General features: G+C 36.3%; 2 protein-coding genes across 16 annotated transcripts in view; both read left to right on the top strand.

The window, feature by feature from the left end:
• The window catches only part of LOC125682093 (elongation factor Ts-like), a 214,259-nt gene that overhangs the window by 127,407 nt on the left and 67,862 nt on the right, over positions 1-18,990 (top strand). The gene's annotated exons all lie outside the window — the stretch shown is intronic.
• Positions 9,831-10,925, top strand: LOC130051787 (uncharacterized). The gene has a single exon (XM_056154432.1). It carries the CDS (start codon positions 9,831-9,833, stop codon positions 10,923-10,925), a length of 1,095 nt encoding a protein of 364 aa, XP_056010407.1.

The raw sequence follows: 18,990 nt of genomic DNA, 5'->3' as shown, positions 1-18,990 counted from the left end.
AATTAGCGAACTTAATAAAAACGATGTTTTGTTATTTTTTTAATATGAATGTTGAATACGAACCGGAACGAGTTGTTGAGAGAAATTTACATGAACGCATTGTTTTAAAGTTGAACAAAATGGCGGTCCAAACGAATGCCGAAAAGCAACGTTTATCAAAACATCCTTATGAATCCTACACCAGAAATAAAGAAAAGGGATAAGAACATGAAGAATTATGGACATTAAAGATAAGATGTAAATAAAACAAAGTATCATAGTCTTTTAAACAAAGAAACAGTAAAGATATATTCACACACCCCTTCACGGAGTACCAACGGACGATATACAATTTCCAAATGATATTTTTAGCGGATTTCATTGGGAACGTTTATTACGTTGCCCCCGGTATTACGTTATTTTATTGTGACAAAATGGAAAACGTAATAACGGGGTTCCACTGTACCACAATATTCAACGTCATAGTAACAAAAAAGTAAAGAATATATGAAAAAAAGAAAAACATTTCTAAAAAGCCTATATCCCGAAGATTATTATATACGTAAATTATCAATATCCCAGGCTAGGCCATTTTTCATGGTTAGTGGGTCATGTTCTTTATATATATATAGTATGATGAAAATGTTAGTTTTAGACAGAATGTATTATGGTACAGCGATCTCTCTAAGTCCGTCTGTTCAAGTTGAGTCAGGTGCATGACCTATTGCTGTTTGTCTGCACCTGTCATTGTGCGACATGTGTCATGGGTTAACAATTGAACATTTAAAACTTTTTGATAACCACCCTTCCAATTCATTTCAAATTGAGTATGAAGCATCTTTGGGACAAGGGGGACATTTATTGTAAATTTTAGGGCTTTGCTCCCCTTGGGCCTTATAGGAGCAGGGCAAAAACCCCTGCGAAAACTTTAAGAACAGTTCTTGAATTTAATATATCCAGAACTTTTCACGAATTGTTCTTGAACATCGTTCTAGAACATGCTTAAACTGCAACTCAACAGATCTTGTACTTTTAGGGGATGTTCCTGAAATAACAAATGAGACAGGAATTTAACATTTCAGGCACAGCACCTGAACTCAAGATGTTCAAGAATATGGAACTTTCTAAGAACATGCAGATTAACAAGAACCGATGAAGACCTAAAGTTCTTAAACTGATCAAATATTGTGGTAATTTCCTGAAATTCTTGTCTCATTTGTTATTTCAGGAACAGTTCTGGTAAAATGCATGAACAGATTAAGGACTGTTCATGGAACAGTTCATGAACATCTAATCAGGAACATTATATGAACTACACAAGAACAGATTAACAAGAACTGATGTGGGACTGAAGTTCTTGAACTGGTCAAGAATCAAGGTGTTCTTGAATAATTGTGGTAATTTCCTGAAATTCTTGTCTCATTTGTTATTTCAGGAACAGTTCTGGTAAAATGCATGAACAAACTAAGGACTGTTCATGAACATTTCAAGAATTAAATGGGTATTGGACTTTACTGGAAGTGAGAACAAGTATTACAAAGCCAGAGCTCCAGATAATTTTTTACCATAAAGAGTATTTACTCCCTGATGTTTAAATCAACGAGTATTTTGCTTTCCAGAAAAAGTCAAAAGAGTACAGTCAAAACTGCCATAGCGACCCACTGTATTAAGCGACTCACCGTCGTATGTGACCATAAAAAGTTCCCCCCAAGACGTTACTCTATATATTGTACCTGTATTAAACGACCACCTGTCTGACGTGACCAACGACCATGATTTTTACAACCTTTTCATGTATTTTCATGAAATTTTACCTCTATTTAACGACTGTACATTTTTCAATTACAACGCCATTACTATACTTTCGATTTTGGTTGAGCCAACTATTCTGGGAATTATCGCCCCTAACACTTTCGTTTTGAAACGCACAACTATTCTGGGAATAATCGCCCCTAACACTTTCGTTTTATAATGCATAGTTTGGCGGTGATCTTGTTTAGTAGGCCCTCTGAATTAATTATTATGCCCAATCTGTCAACATGCAGGGTCGAGTGTGGTTAATTAATAAAACCTAAGTTGTTGTTTATTTAACAAAATCAAGGATCAGGGAATCAAGGCCGGTGTATTTGAAGGTGTGAATTTCGACAAACTTTAAGAAGTGCCGGGTATGCTAGATCGATAATGAACATCTACCACTTGTTATACCATTATGTGAAAAATTTGCCGAATTGCGATATAAATCGGGTAAATATTGTGCTTAGGACTGAAATTTTAAACGGAGTATTCGCAGTTTTCCTGCATGAGATACTCGAGGTTTCCAGATTAATGACCGGAACTAGCAGCTCACTTCGACATGTCCCTGGTATTTGACACGTCCGAGTTCAAGAAAGTTGCCTGCATTAGTTCAAAGCTTAAAAGATTTGCTGTGCATGTACAATGGATATTGTGATTTATTTAATGTTTTTAAAATTGAATAACATATTTCCAGCATGTATTGTACAAAAGTAGACACAACACTTCATCATTTGCTTTCTTACCACAAGCATTGCATTTTTTTTAGTTACACTGTACAAGTATAGGCTATACATAAATACTCTTTACAACAAAGTGTTTATAAGTTTTAGAAAATTTACATGCAGTTCATAAATGAGATTTAAATCTCATGTAAATGTGTAATATGAAATGTATGTTTATCATTCTTAAACAGATTAAATGTAATTTTTGATGAATAATAAATTATGATAACACATTGTATTCTAGATTTTTAACTACAGTGTATTATTAATTTTATTTTACAACTATTAAAACCGTACTTGATATTCTAATGATAAATTCCAAATACATGTAGTCATTTTCTCCATTGTACAAATTATTTGCGAAATTTTATCCATTAACTGCGGAAAATAGGCAACCTGTATTAAGAGACCACCTGTCATATGTGACCTTTTTTCCATTCTTCGTTGGACGGTCTCTTAATACAGGTTTGACTGTATTTTGTTAATTTACTGATTATATTTGCTCTTTTGCCACTAATACAGAATTCGATCACTTAACGTAGTTCCACACTCCTGTGACGTCATAAGATTGTGCAAAGTCAATAATTTAATGACTGGAACATAAATTTTGTTGGAGTCTTTTTCAATAGTTATTGTAAAAAATCTTGTTAGCCATAAAATATTTCAAAAGTCTTAGTTATATTTGAATAGTCAATTATGCGTTTCAAAATATTGAATCCAAGGACAATAACTCTGTTTTCATTAAATTATTTATCAAGTCCATTATGCAATAGATTTCCTATATTTTTCACAAACATTTTACCAAGGTGATAAGGAATTATTATCTGTGTCTTTTCATGAAATTTAATGAGGGTTAAAACACTTTGGATTTATCAGTAGTAAAAAGTAGAAGCCTCAGCCTAGTACATGTAACGAAGAAATTCAAGAATCACACGGAGAAAGTTCTGCATTTAAAGATGACATAGCTGTGTCTAAAGAAAAATGCAAAAGTAAGGGAAGAACCCCAGTCCTAATGGCTGAAGGAATTTTCGTGGTTGATATACAGAGATTGCAAAATGTTTTGCAGAATTTGTGAGGCCAGTCAGCCAGCAACGTCCACCATTTCTGGACACCCATTGTCCGATTTCACCATGACCTGGTGTACATCTTTCAAATGTGGAAGTATGACTTCACGGTAACAGTAAGAGACACGTCTTTGTCCGTGACTGCGTTATTAGCAGTAAGTCAAGCGGGGTACAACTGTTGCTGCTAATTTTCACAGACAATTACAAACTCGGGATGTAGTGTTCTTATTGATGCTGGTACCTTTTCGGCAGTTTATTGATTAATCTGAAAGTAGAAGGAGTTGTCAATGGAAAAAAATGGGGATCAAAGTACAATTTTCGGCATAAATGATAGTGGCAAATATAAACCTCACATAAAAGGTGCTGTAAATTTGTGAGATAGGCAGTGGTGTAGCTTCCATTGAGGCAACCGAGGCTGCTGCCTCGGTAAAAAAAACCCACCTTTTACGTTGTTAAAATGTCGATAGCTTCTGGGGGGCACAGCCCCCCAGACCCCCTGCCTCAGTAATATTCGAACCCAAGCTACGCCCATGATAGGAAGGTATCCTCCTACACAAAAGCCTATGAAGATTCCTGCGGATATACTGGCCTCAAAAGGTATGACACGAGACAGTGAGGGATAGAGGAGGAATGGAGCCCATTAGTAGTATTGTTAATTAATTAGGAAAAGGAGGTGGAAATGAATAGGGCATGTTTTGAAAATGGACAAGACCAAGCACGCTAGAATAGCACTCACATGGACTCCTGAAGGAAAGCGCAAGAGAGGCAGACCTAAACAAACAAGAGAGAGAAAGAAATGAAATTGGACTATAGACTTGGACATAGGCAAGCAGGTTAGCAGAACGAAGGACAAAATGGAGAGGAGTTGCTCACGGCCCTATTCTCCACAGGGAGAGAAGTCAAATTTGCGACATTACTTACAAGTTGAAATAGTTGCCAACATCTTGTTCTGCTAAATACCAATATCCATGTGGATATTAGTATTTAACGGCACAAAACATCGAAATTAAAGCGTTTTTCTACACCTGCAAATAGTCTGTTGTTGTTCACTTATTTTCATTCTTTTTTGGGAGGGGGGGGGGGGGCTTTTTGTAAATTAATGCCACATTGTTTTCTCCTGTTTCTGTTGAAGCTTTCCTTTTCTTCGATATATTAGTTGATCACTCTAAAAGTAGTAGGTGTTGTCAATGGACAAAAATGGGGTCAATGTAAAATTATCTTGATAAATGATGGTGGCAAATAAAAACCTAACAGAAAGACGATTGTAAATTTGCTAAGTTACTAACAAGTTGATTGTTGATTTTATATTGTTTAATTTCTCACTCGAAAAATTTTCACTGATATGATGAAGGGTTGCAAAATTTAGGCCTATGTTCAGCACTTACGGCCTATGAGCAGGGAGAGATCTTTATCGTGCCACATCTGTTCTGACACAGGGCCTCGGTTTTTCCAGTCTCATTCGAAGGACCGCCCCATTTAGTCGCCTCTTACGACAAGCAAGTGTTCTGAGGACCTATTCTACCGGGATCCCCACGGGATACTAAAAAGTTGATATAGTTGCTAACATTATCTGATTCCGTTCCGCTAAATACCAATATCAGTGTGGATATTAGTATTTAGCGAAACAGAATGAAACATCGATTTTGAAGCGTTATTCTACACCAGCAAGTTGTCTGTTGTTATTCAAATATTCGCATTCTTTTTAATCATATCTTAAAACTCCGAATTCTCTCTTCTTCTTTTTTTGAAAGGGGGAAGGGGGCTTATTGTAAATGCTACATCGTTTTTCTCCTGTTTCTGTTGAAGCTTTTTTTTTCTTTGGTTTATTAGTTGATTACTCTGAAAGTAGAAGGAGTTGTCAATGGAAAAAAAAATCAATTTTCAGCATAACTGATAGTAGCAAATAAAACCTCACAAAAAAGAGACTGGAAATCTGCGAGGTTACTAACAAGTTGAAATAGTTGCTATTGCTAGTATTATCTAATTCCGTTCCATTCCGCAAAGTACCAATATCCATGTAGATATTAGTATTTGGCGAAACGGAACAGAGCAATGTGAATTTGAATTATTCTGTTGTTATTTAAAGACCAATTGCAAGTTACTTAAAGTCTTTGATTTTTATAAAAACAAAATATAGACTTTTATTTTGTAAATTAAAAACTCCCTTCTACAATGTGATATTTCACCGAAATGTGTTTCACTTAACCTGAATTGAATATAGTCACATTCTGTTATCTATGATATATTTTACAATGATACTGTGGTGCAGCTAACCATGCCTGGTTTCCAAAATTTATTGAAAAATGTGGTGAAAGGGTACAATACAAACAAATTACATAAAAATCAACTGACGTTAAAGAATACCAAATGCGCACATCAGATAGACACTAAAATAGATCATCATTTAGAAACAAATGTGAAATTAATTGAACGGGCATGCACCAATGAGAAAATGTACACATGATACATGTAATTATTCTGAGTAATTCCATATTGTTTTAAACCAATAAACAAGTGATTAATGTATCTTTGTAACTAGTTATGAATTAAATTGCACAGAATACAAATGCATACACAAATACATTATACAACATCGGGTATTTCTCGATGTATCTTTAGACACATATATAATGCCCAGAAAAGTATGAGAAACCTTTACACAGGTTTATATTACTTATCTATAAATGCTTAACCGGATAATGGATACATCAAGTGAAAGAAATGCTGCAAAATGAGCGCGGCATCTCGCGCCAGCCATGGAGAAAACAAAATACTAAATAAGTCATACATAAACTAAATCATGAACATAATTCATCTTAAACAATCTCTGACTCTGCATTGATTTTATAAATAAATATTATTAATCATTATTATTATTAGACTGTTTGCATGTGTAGCAAACACTTCAATTTTGATGTGTTTCGTTCCGTTCTGCTAAATACTAATATCCATGGATATTGGTATTTAGCAGAACGGAACCAGATATTGCTAGCAACTTCTTAGTAACCTCACAAATTTCTAGTCCCTTTTTGTGGGGTTTTTATTTGCCACTATCATTTATGCAGAAAATTGTGGATTGACCCCAATTTCTTTTTTTTTAAATTTTTTGTTTTTTTTTTGTTTTTATTTTTAGGTCACCTGAGTTTATATTGCAATTGGTTGTCGTCCGTCGTGCGTCTTGCTTTAACAATTAATTTTTTTTAACTTCTTGATAACTACCAGTCCAATTCTTTTCATATTTGGCATGAAGCCTCTTTGAGACAAGGGGGACAGAAATTGTAAATTTCAGGACTCCAGCACCCCTGGAACCCTAGGGGTGGGGCAAAAACTGTCCAAAATTGACCAATTTTCAAAAGTCTTCTTCTCTACAACTGCACACGTGTAAGAAAAACTAAATGTATAGTGATGTAGAGCAGGAAGGCCTCTGCACCATAATTGTAAATTTCATGGTCCCCGGGGTAGGGGTTCTGACCCCAGGGCGGTGCCAAACTTGGTATATAATGTTTATGTGTAAAACACTTAAATAAGATCTTCCTTATAGTGTTATTGATACTAAATTGAAAATAAATAGATATTTAGAAAAAACAGGTAGTCCTTTACCAAAATTGTAAATTTTATGATCCCAGGGGTAGGGGTTTTGGTATCGGGGTGGTGCCAAAATGGTCAGTTATTAAGTGTGTGAACAATAGACATTTTTAATTTCTTCTTGATAACTATCATTCCAATACTTTTCAAATTTGGTATGATGCATCTGTGGGACAAGGGGGACATAAATTGTAAATTTCAGGATTCCTGCACCCTTGGGGGCGGGGCAAAAACTTCTCAAAATTAACCAATTTTCAAAAGTCTTCTTCTCTACAACTGCAGATGTGTAAGAAAAACTAAATGCCTATATAGTGATGTAGAGCAGGAAAGCCTCCACCAAATTGTAAATTTCATGATCCCCGGGGTAGGGGTTTTGACCTCAGGGCGGGGCCAAACTTAATATATAGTGTTTATGTGTAAAACACTTAAATAAGATCTTCTTTAGTGTTATTTATACTAAATTGAAACTAAATGGATATTTAGAAAGAGCAGGTAGTCCTTTAATTACCAAATATTGTAAATTTCATGATTCCCGGGGTCGAGGTTCTGACCCCAGGGTGGGGCCAAACTTACTGTATAGTGTTTATGTGTAAAACACTTAAATAAGATATTGTAACGAAACCGAGGGTATGGGGTAGTTACATAATCATATAATCATGGGCCGCTGTTTATCTTTTAATAAATTGTCAAGGTAGAAATGGTTACTTTGGTTGACCACAATTTATATGACGAACGATGACCAATTGAAGGTCCACTTTGAAATAATATCTTCACTTGATAGTCATATGTATAAGAATAATATTCTATAAAGTTTATAACATTTATTGCGACGATCCTTTGGTCAAATTGTATATACACATACAATGGTAACTCGTTTGGTTGGTACAATGTTATTTAGTTAAGTATACAGTGACGAACCAATCCAGGACGTTCCTATTACTAAAAGGGCTTGTAAATTAGTATAAAAACGTTATGTCACTCTAATGTGGTTACATGTAACCTAAACTTGGTACTATTTGGTACCTACCACTGTCTTATTTCTGAAGTGTACCGAGTCTCTCTCTGCAGTTGACTGATCTTCTCTCTCCAAACAGCTGTCTTTTATTTACATCGGTTGTTGTTATGACGTAGTAACGTTTCAAACTGATAACGTCATACGTTTATCTAAGTTAGCGCGTTAAATTTGTAAATATTACTTAATAACGTTGTACCAATTATAAACATAATAAACATAACATATTTTATAACAATATGTGAATCAAAGCAATCAAGTGAAATAAAATCAATTGTAGTTCATTTCTATTGTTCATAATTTGCTTATAAATGACTTTAGAAGTAGTTTAAACATCGGGTTCAGGGTTCATAATATTCTATCATAAGCGGTTAGTCTGAATGAAAATCACAACATTGTAACAAACGATATGGATTTAGTTGGATAATTCTAAAGTTACATCTGCTATCAGGTCAGTTTAATGTTGTATAGGTATAAAGTAGGTGTATTTAATGAGTGAATTAAGTCGTGAACCGTAGCAATATTCTTTAGTGTTATTGATACTAAATTGAAACTAAATGGATATTTAGAAAGAGCAGGTAGTCCTTTATCAAAAATTTTAAATTTCATGATCCCCGGGGTAGGGGTTTTGGCCTCAGGGCGGGGCCAAACTTACTATATATAGTGTTTATGTGTAAAACACTTAAATAAGATCTTCTTTAGTGTTATTTATACTAAATTGAAACTAAATGGATATTTAGAAAGAGCAGGTAGTCGTTTACCAAAAATTGTAAATTTCATGATTCCCGGGGTCGAGGTTCTGACCCCAGGGTGGGGCCAAACTTACTATATAGTGTTTATGTGTATAACACTTAGATAACATCTTCTTTAGTGTTATTGTAATATTAAATGTAATTTAATTGTTATTAATTTACGACCGTGGCCATCTTGTATTTGCTTGGGCACCATTATCCCATTTTGTTTATTATGTTTTTTGACCAATGAAAACAAAGCCTCGCTTTTTGACCTTTTAATCAAGACCCTCTAAGCCCTGGTAGGGACCCCCTAGGGGCAATTGAGGGCGCCCCCTATTTACGTAATTTACAACCAATCAAATTAGTTGTCCTATTAAGAGCGCCATCTATATACGTAAGTAATAACCTATCAATTTCTATCTTTGCCAAATTTCAAAAAATAACAAATAATTGACCAATCACAAGCCTGGCATCATTATTCTTTACCTAAGCTATCTCAAGTTAGCGTGACTTTCAAAATAATTTTTGAACCATCAGGCCACGTCAGTTGTAACTTTATTTATTTATTTATTTATTTTTTTGGGGAAATACTTGGTTAGACTCTTATACCATTTGAACTTCAACCTATCCCCTTATATGTGAACTATTCGTCATGTGCGTTACATCTTACGTCAAGAAGTTTTATAGCATACCAGACTGGTACGTTATTTTTCAAGAAGAAGTTGTAAGACTGTACGATATTATCCTGGAAGCTGATTTTGACTTTGCGCGTGCGCTCTCATTCGTGGCCATGGACTGTTCCGCTATGTGTGACGGATGTTGGTTCTGCTATCCCGATGAGTATGCGGACTTATCTATTTGTTCTACATGTGCCTCTCGTACTCAATAGACTCTCTGCACGCTTACAAAAGACTTCGTTTACATTTTTAAAAAACTAATTATGCGAGGCGAGGAAGATGAAATCATAATGTGTGTCGGCGAGGAAGCTGTTCGTCGATGGGCCCATGCTGAAAAACTGTCGAAATTGACGACCGAAGCATTAATTAATATGGGCTATGACAGCATGGAAGCCCTGTCTCTGCTGACTGCCGACGATCTACAGGAGGCTGACATTCCTGTCGGCCAAAGACGGCTCCTAATGCACTCTATTAAAGGCACGTTCCCCCTAGGCCCGGCTGCCTCAGCGTCAGAGGAAATTCGCCCAACACCTACGACGGAGCCAGTTCTCGTCAGACCGCCGCAGTCAGGCACGGATTCCGATACACAAACGGACAGTTTTATTAGAAGTGTTTTGGGAAATTTAACCTCTCAACTTAATCATCAGTCCGCTCTTCACCAGGAAGCCACAGCAGCTATGAACACGCCAAATACAGGTATGGTTTCATGGCAAGACCCCCAGTTCTATTTAAAGGCCTTATCTTCAAACTCTGGCCCCTCTGCTCATTTTGATATAGTAGATTTTGTGGATAATGCGTCCTTATTGCAAACAGAGAGGGTGTTATCTAACAATGAGGACGGTCAGCTCATTTTTAAATCTGGCCCTACTAAACCAAAATTAGAAAATCTCCACATTTCTCAGTGGTCCGTTGCAAATTTGGCCATCCTCCAAAAACTGTTGGGTGAAAATCTGCTTGCTCAAAGCCAGATTTTAGACTATCTTTCATATACGACAAGAATTTATCAACTTTTGTCAAGCCATGACACTCGGTCAGTTTTCTTTTATGACCGTGAATACAGAAAGCTCCAAAACTTGCATAAATTCAGATGGGGGACAGATATCCCCCACATTCAGACAGTTTATCTAAAGCCACGTCTGCCTCAGACCCAGTCATCCCAAAAGCCTTCTACAAAATTTCAGCCTTTTGCATCTCAGGGGCACAGGGCCTCTCACACCCCACAAGGTATAGAGATATGTAGGAAATTTAATTCAAGAAAGGGCTGTATGGTGCGTCAGTGTAGATTTTCCCACACCTGCTCTAGTCCAGGGTGTTCAGAGCGTCATCCAGCTTATGAGCATCCTACAAAAAACGCATAGAGAAACCCTCGGGTCTTGATCTTACTGCTTGGGAAGATGAGCTGCAAGATGACTTTGATAAAGGTTTTATTTTAAATGGTATACGCAATGGTTTCCACATTATTGACCCCACATTGTCTCCCCAGCCAGTAGAATTAGCAAATCACCCCTCTGCTACTAACGACCCTGAAATTTTTGCTAAGGCTACAGCCCAAATTCTCACAGAAATTCAAGAAGGTAATTATGTTCAAGTTCCTAACCCCCCCTTGATTGTAAGCCCAATGGGCAACATCCCAAAATCTGATGGAGGTGTAAGAATAATTCATGACTGCAGTCGACCGTAAGGGGGGGGCAGTCAATGACTATGTATCTGATTCTTACAAATTTAAGTACCAATCTCTAGATGATGCTACTCGGCTTGTGAGACCAGGCTACTTTATGGCCAAAGTTGACTTAAAATCTGCTTATCGCTCTGTCCCCATTAGTTTTGAAAGCCAAAAAGTAACTGGGTTTAAATGGATTCTTAATGATCAGTATTCTTATTTTATTGATACTAAGTTACCTTTTGGATCTAAAGAGGCTCCTGGCATTTTTCATCGTCTTTCCCAAGCAGTAAGACGCATCATGGCCCGGAAGGGTTTCTCTATTGTTGCTTACCTAGATGACTTTTTTATTTGTGAGAGCTCGAAACAAAAATGTCATGAAGCTCTCTCGCAATTGCTACTTTTATTGCGCAAACTTGGGTTTTATATTAATTGGAAAAAGGTTGAAGACCCCACTCAAACCCTTGTTTTCCTCGGCATCGAAATTAATAGCTCTACAATGGAGCTCTCTTTGCCTCAGATTAAGTTACAAGAGCTTCGTGCGGAACTTGATCAGTTTATGGGGCGCCAGCGTGCCTCAAAACATCAGCTTCAGTCCCTTGCTGGGAAACTGAACTGGGCTGCATCAGTGGTGTACGGCGGAAGAGTATTCCTGCGCCGCATCATTAACGCTTTCTGTAGCCTTAAGCATAAGAGCCATAAAATTCGCTTGTCATACACCATAAAGCAAGACATTGCTTGGTGGCACAGGTTCCTAGAAACCTTTAATGGCAAATCCCTCCTTCTTGACAAGCTTGCCATATCTTCAGTGCATACAGATGCCTGCCAAACCGGGGCGGGGGGAGTGTGGAACCACGATTGGTTCTACTGTAATTGGGAAGTTGATTTTCCCTCTGCAACAAATTTTCATATCAATGAAAAGGAGATCTTAGCAGTCGTTTTAGCCGCCCATAGGTGGGCTCCTTTGTGGGCCAATCATAAGATCATTTTCTTCTCAGACAATTCAGCTACCGTCTCCAGCATTAATAAATGCTCATCTAAGAACAATGTTCTAATGAAATGCCTTCATAGCCTCTTTTGGCTGTCAGCTATTCACAACTTTAGGTTTATAGCTAGACATGTCCCAGGCAAGGACAATGTCCAAGCAGATCTTGTATCTCGGCTGCATGAACCTTGCAATTTTGCTTCTGTGACTGCCCCCTTTTACCACAGGGGGTCCCTCTTTTCCAGGGGTTATGGTCATATTTCTCAGAATTCTTTTAATTTTCTTTTTGACAGGCTCAGACCTTATCTTCTCCCTGGATGCCCGGCTCAGTACACTGCGCAGTAGCATACTAGCAAATTCAACCAAGCAGACTTACAGTTCCTATTTGCGATCTTATATTTCCTTTTGTAATAAATTATATATACCTTTGGTACCTATATCCCCATTGAATTTGTGCAGGTTTGTGGCTTTCTTGTCCTTTCGGTTATCATTTCATTCAATCCGCAATTATTTGTCGGTTGTTAAATTGCTACATATTGAGACAGGACACCCCAACCCCCTCGAATCTCACTATCTTAATAACATCCTGAAAGGAGCCAAGAGACTGTTAGGTACTCAAACCTCGCCAAAGCTTCCAATAACTCCGTCCTTGTTACAAAAAATTTTCACAACCCTCAATTTCAAACAACCCCTTGACATGGTGTTCTGGGCAGCCTGCCTCGTCGCTTTCTTTTCATTTTTTCGGAAATCTAATCTCTTGGCTCCTTCATGGCAGCTATTTGACCCTGCTAAGCACTTGTCACGGTCAAATGTATCCTTTCAGGATTCTGGGGCAGTAATTTCAGTGAGATGGTCCAAGACCATCCAGTTCTCTGAACGTGCACTCCAAATACCAATCCCCCATATCCCTAATTCTCCCTTTTGCCCAAGCTGCATTTTGCGACTTATTTTTGTCCTATTCCCAACCCCTCAGTTACAAAGCCCAGCCTTTTCTTACCGTGCCAACAATCGGTGGCATATCTTGACATACAATACCTTTTTGTTCAAACTGAAAAAGAGTTTAACATTGGTCGGAATTGATTCCAGTAATTATTCTGGCCACAGCTTCCGCCGTGGGGGGGGCCTCGTTTGCCTTGGAATGTGGTCTCCCACCAGATCTGATTCAGTCTCAAGGAGACTGGAAATCTGATGCTTACCGAACTTATTTAGACCCCTCTCTGGCTTGCCGTCTTCAAGTTGCTAACCGATTAGGTCAAGAAATCCATCGCCTTTTCCCATGTTAGATCTTGCCATGTCTCCATCCTATGTTTCACATTTTGTATTTTTGTATGTATGTGTATTTATTACGATTATTATTATAAATGTTGTCTTTTTCGTATGCTTTATCGCTGCTGTGGCCCCTGTCACCATAATACATTTTGTGTGGGAGCTCACTTAGGCAGTGTTGTACACCGTCACTACAACTCCATGGTATACCCTGTGTGATGGTTCCTTTTCCCGGAGACTTTACAATGTTGACATTCCGTCCTCATACTAATCCTTCCCTAGTGACCGATTTACCCTGGCCCGCTTGCGGACTGTGATAATACCTATGTGTTCTACTTACTGTGATGAATACCTATGTGTTCTATTTACAGCATTTAATTCTAGAAGACATTGTCTACGATTATTGTAGTGCTGTTCATATTTCTCTCTTGTTTGCTGGTCCATGTTACCATATTAAGGTCCTTCCCAATGTTGTATATATATTTTTTTTTTTTTTTTTTTTTTTTTCTTCCCCCCTACTTCCTACACCAGTTTGGGATTATTTGGAGAAAACCATGATTATGTCATTTGATTTACTAAATTGTTGTACCTGCTGTTATATGTATATGTATACATGTAATAAATCATGGTTGTTTGCCCAAACTGGTATTGACCAACAAGTCAAGGCCTACAATATTAAGAGAGTGGAATTAATGTAATATTAAATGTAATTTAATTGTTATTAATTTACGACCGTGGCCATCTTGTATTTGCTTGGGCACCATTATCCCATTTTGTTTATTATGTTTTTTGACCAATGAAAACAAAGCCTCGCTTTTTGACCTTTTAATCAAGACCCTCTAAGCCCTGGTAGGGACCCCCTAGGGGCAATTGAGGGCACCCCCTATTTACGTAATTTACAACCAATCAAATTAGTTGTCCTATTAAGAGCGCCATCTATATACGTAAGTAATAACCTATCAATTTCTATCTTTGCCAAATTTCAAAAAATAACAAATAATTGACCAATCACAAGCCTGGCATCATTATTCTTTACCTAAGCTATCTCAAGTTAGCGTGACTTTCAAAATAATTTTTGAACCATCAGGCCACGTCAGTTGTAACTTTATTTATTTTTTTTTATTATTTTTTTTTTTTTTATATATATAGTGAGTGTGTGTGTGTAACTGAATATGTGTGTTGTTTAATGTAGTTTAGTTTGTACATCCTCACTTTGAGGATACCAACCATGTTCTGTTTCTCCAGCTATCTTGTCTAGTTTAACAATCTATATTGCACCATGGAGAAAACCATGATTATGTCATTTGATTTACTAAATTGTTGTACCTGCTGTTATATGTATATGTATACATGTAATAAATCATGGTTGTTTGCCCAAACTGGTATTTTGTTTTATTGACCAACAAGTCAAGGCCTACAATATTAAGAGAGTGGAATTAATGATACTAAATTGAAAGTAAATGGATATTAAGAAAGAGCAGGTAGTCCTTTACCAAAATTGTAAATTTCATGATCCCCGGGGTAGGGGTTCTGACCCCAGGGTGGGGCCAAACTTAGTATACAGTATTTATCTTTTAGTTTACTGATACTGTATAAAATCTAAATGCATACATAGGAATAGCAGAAAAGGATGTACAAAAAATGGAAATTTTACACATCTTGTTTGATACTGTTGCTGAACATTAGAATTTAGCTTAGATATTCAGAACAGTAAAAACAAATTCTAGATTTCAAAGCCTTTTGGAGTAGTGATATTTTTTCACTAGTACTCAGATGACCGATAAGACCTGTGGGCCTCTTATTTTGAATTAACAATTCCTCTTACTTTCAGATTAATCAACTAATAAGAGGAAGAAAAGGAAAGCTTTAACAGAAACAGGGGAAAACCCTGTTACAATTAGAACTAGTTTATATATGTGTGACGAAATCTTGAGAGACTACTTGCATGTGTAACTTGCATGTGTAGTATAACACTTCAATTTTTGTGTGTTTCGTTCTGTTCTGTTGAATACTAATATCCACACAGATATGGTATTTTGCGGAACGGAACCAGCGCAGAAAATGTGCATTTTAAATATCAGTAATAAATGCATATCAAAAATTAAACATAGTTTATACATTAACTACAGATATCAACACTGAAGAAAAGCTCACATGATTGGATACAATTGTATATAAAGTCCGGTATTTCATTTTAAGGTAATTCCCCATACCACGTCAAATAAAGTTAGAAACGTTATTCACGAGTCACGAACGTTCACACACTCAACGAACCCAATGGCATTTTGGTGAATTTTGTAGACCATATTAGGACTGATTGTTTGAAAGCAAACAACAAAAATTTAGAATTAAAAAACAACAACAAACAAATCGCAATAATACAAACAAGCCGGTTCTATACAAAACAACGCTTGGGAGAGAAAGTGCTTATAGTTATATATATACATCACGAAGTCGTAAACTCTGCATACACCTTGTGTTATGACACACAGTCATTTAGTAATTCCCGTGAGATTTCTGCAAATATTACAGATGTTAAATTGTGTTTCAATGTATCTATTGTAGATAGGCCATTTCTTTTGTGTGATTTCTGATCATTAATGACGGGTAGAAATATCGAATCTCCTATACAACAAAATGCAAATTTTTGTGTGCTACATATACTGACAGTCACGTATTTTTGTTATGTTTTCCTTATAATTTATTTAAACCTGAAAGAATACGAACGATGTCGTCATGATTTAAAGAAAATATATGCATAATCTAAAGCTATATGACATTGTAACCCCCCTTGCAAAATGTTTATATTTATTTACACAACAAAAATCGCTTTCGAGGCCCTCCGAATCCATAATAAATGTGCATATACATGTACATGTCTGTGCATATCTCTGTTGTGTCTAATGATTTCAGAGTGTTCAATTTAGATCATACGCTGACAGATTTGTCACATATTTAGGCCCTATCTCTAGGCCTAGGTGTCGTACGTTTGTGTTATTGTACGTACAGTATGGATCATGGGTGTTGTAATGTAATTTTCTTTTATCTAAAACACTTTTCTGGCTGGACATGACTTTCACTGAAGTTTTGATTAAAACGTCTCGGAATGTACGTGGTACTACATTAGTCGTTAACACTCACATCACATGACTGTATCGTATTGTTAAAAACTACCAGGAACTAAAAATTACCAAGGGGGCGAGGAATGCAGAATTTGGGTGTTTTAATTAAGATATTCGAATTTCCTAAAATTTGTAACTTGAGCATAGGTTAGCATTCTCTGAATGAGCATTAAAAATGTAAAAATCATTCTGATCTACATCACTTTGTTCTAACTAGATCTGATGACATAATTTTATTTTTTCATTTATTGTGAAGTCATGTCAGTGTTCATGTGACGGCTAAGCTCCATTATGATAGTAAAGTTAGGATTTTTCTAACTTCAAGCCCGATCCCTAAAGCTTACGGCAATCAATGAATTTCAAAGTGGTTTTTAATTATTTGAAGCTTTAATGTTTTAAACTGTTTTTCAAAAACCACCCTGTAATATTTCTTGAAATGGTAATTTAGTAATGTAATGATGAATGAAACATGTTTACAGAGATAGGAATTTTAGACACCATTTTCCAATATGCGTTTTTTCAAGGTTTTTAAGATACAGGGGGTCATTAGGCTCTCAAATTATCCAATACCCTATCTATGTCAAATGATTGCTGGAGTGTAAAGGTAAAACATATTGAAATGTTTAAAAAATCTAGGTTTTTGAAAACAATTTCTCGGATATGGTAGGCTATGATTAGTCAAAATTTGACTACTATATGTGCATTTTCATCACCTTGAAACCAAGAACATGGTTCAGTAGATGAAAAATTATTGAAAACAGTCAAATGCAATACATTTTCTTCAATTCATATGAAAGAAACATATTTCTATCGTTTGAATTAAGACATGCAGTGCCTTAAAATGTATGTATATTAACACTGCTTGTTTTAAAGTAATGTATTCTATTTTTAGAAGGGGCTGTACTCTGGGAAAGGCCGCTAAACATATTTTTCTTCGGGAATTTGGTCAATATACATCCTCGACAAAATACATGCAAATTTTGATAGAAATCTGAAGGTTTTTCAATATTAAGATGTGGTATGGGGAATTACGTATACCTAAAACCCTCTACTTTTTACAGTCGATTCCCCCTTAATTAAGGTACCCCACAACCGGTTCCGTTCCGTTCAGCAAAATACCAATAGCCATTAGATCCAAACGATGCAATAAAATGTCCTCCTTGAGTTCCTCCATCAGGTAGATTTCCAAGGGATACGCCACAAAATAGTTGCTACATGTATTCTGTCCAAGATTTTGAAATTTCAATGTAACATATCTGACCTTATGTTTTTGATGATCTTGTTTGCCTCAATCTAAGTTTGAACACTGGCATTTTTATATGCCCCTCATTAGACGGGACATATTATGTTATGTTATATCTACCTGATATGAATATCAAACCATTTCAATGAATAACAAAAAAGTTAAACTGATTACAAAGTTGGTGTAAAAAAATGTGATGCATGCGCATATATGCATGCGCGTGCATACAAATGACTATCATTTTTCACATCTACAAATGATATACTATCATCCTATCAAGGTTTCATATTGATCTCTTGTGCATTGTGATTTCCTAAATTTTGTACCAAAAATGCCAGGGGCATATTGTTTTTCATCATCGGATACCCACGGGTGATCTCGTCTTTTACTCATCACCCGTGGGCAAACGCTGAAAAATCATCGTATGTAATTAATATGCGCGGGTCATTTGATTGGCTGCTGCACAGAGTCGCGATGGCAAATCAACGAATCAAAGTTTATGTTACGTATGTATATTCAGCAATGACAAAAACTTTTCCCGTAGTTTTGCACACCGATTGCAAATAAATCCACTCACCGGCGCATTTCACAGTTTGAGAAAGGTACTCCCATATAATTTTTGACCGGTATTTGATGTAAGTGACCTGTACGACCTGTCTTCAATTGTTTTAAAACAAAATTTGCACGTTTTAATGGGCTTCAAGATATTTAGCATAAATAGCTAACTAATAAACATATTTTCAAAATTGAAGAGTTCCAACTTTCTGATTGGTTGTCTATAATCAACAAATTAGTATATATTACGACGATATTTTGGAGAGTTTGCCCATGGGTGATGAGTAAAAAACGAGATCACCCATGGGTATCCAACGATGATTGTTTTTGTCCTGTCTGTCATTCTGTAATTTCGTCATTCTGTCTGAAACTTTAACCTTGCTAATAACTTTTGAACAGAAAGTACTAGAGCTTTGATATTTCACATGAGTATTCCTTGTGACAAGACCTTTCCGTGGGTAACAAAATGTTGACCCTGTGACCATGACCTTGGAGTTTGACCTACTTTTAAAAAATTTGACATTGGTTATAACTTCTAAATGGTAAATATAAGAGCTTCATATTGCACCTGAGCATTTCTTGTGACAAGGTC

Source organism: Ostrea edulis, chromosome 2 (assembly GCF_947568905.1).
Source record: "Ostrea edulis chromosome 2, xbOstEdul1.1, whole genome shotgun sequence".
NCBI lineage: Eukaryota > Metazoa > Mollusca > Bivalvia > Ostreida > Ostreidae > Ostrea > Ostrea edulis.
Note: the sequence above shows the minus strand (reverse complement) of the source record. Positions and strands in the feature narration are given on the sequence as shown.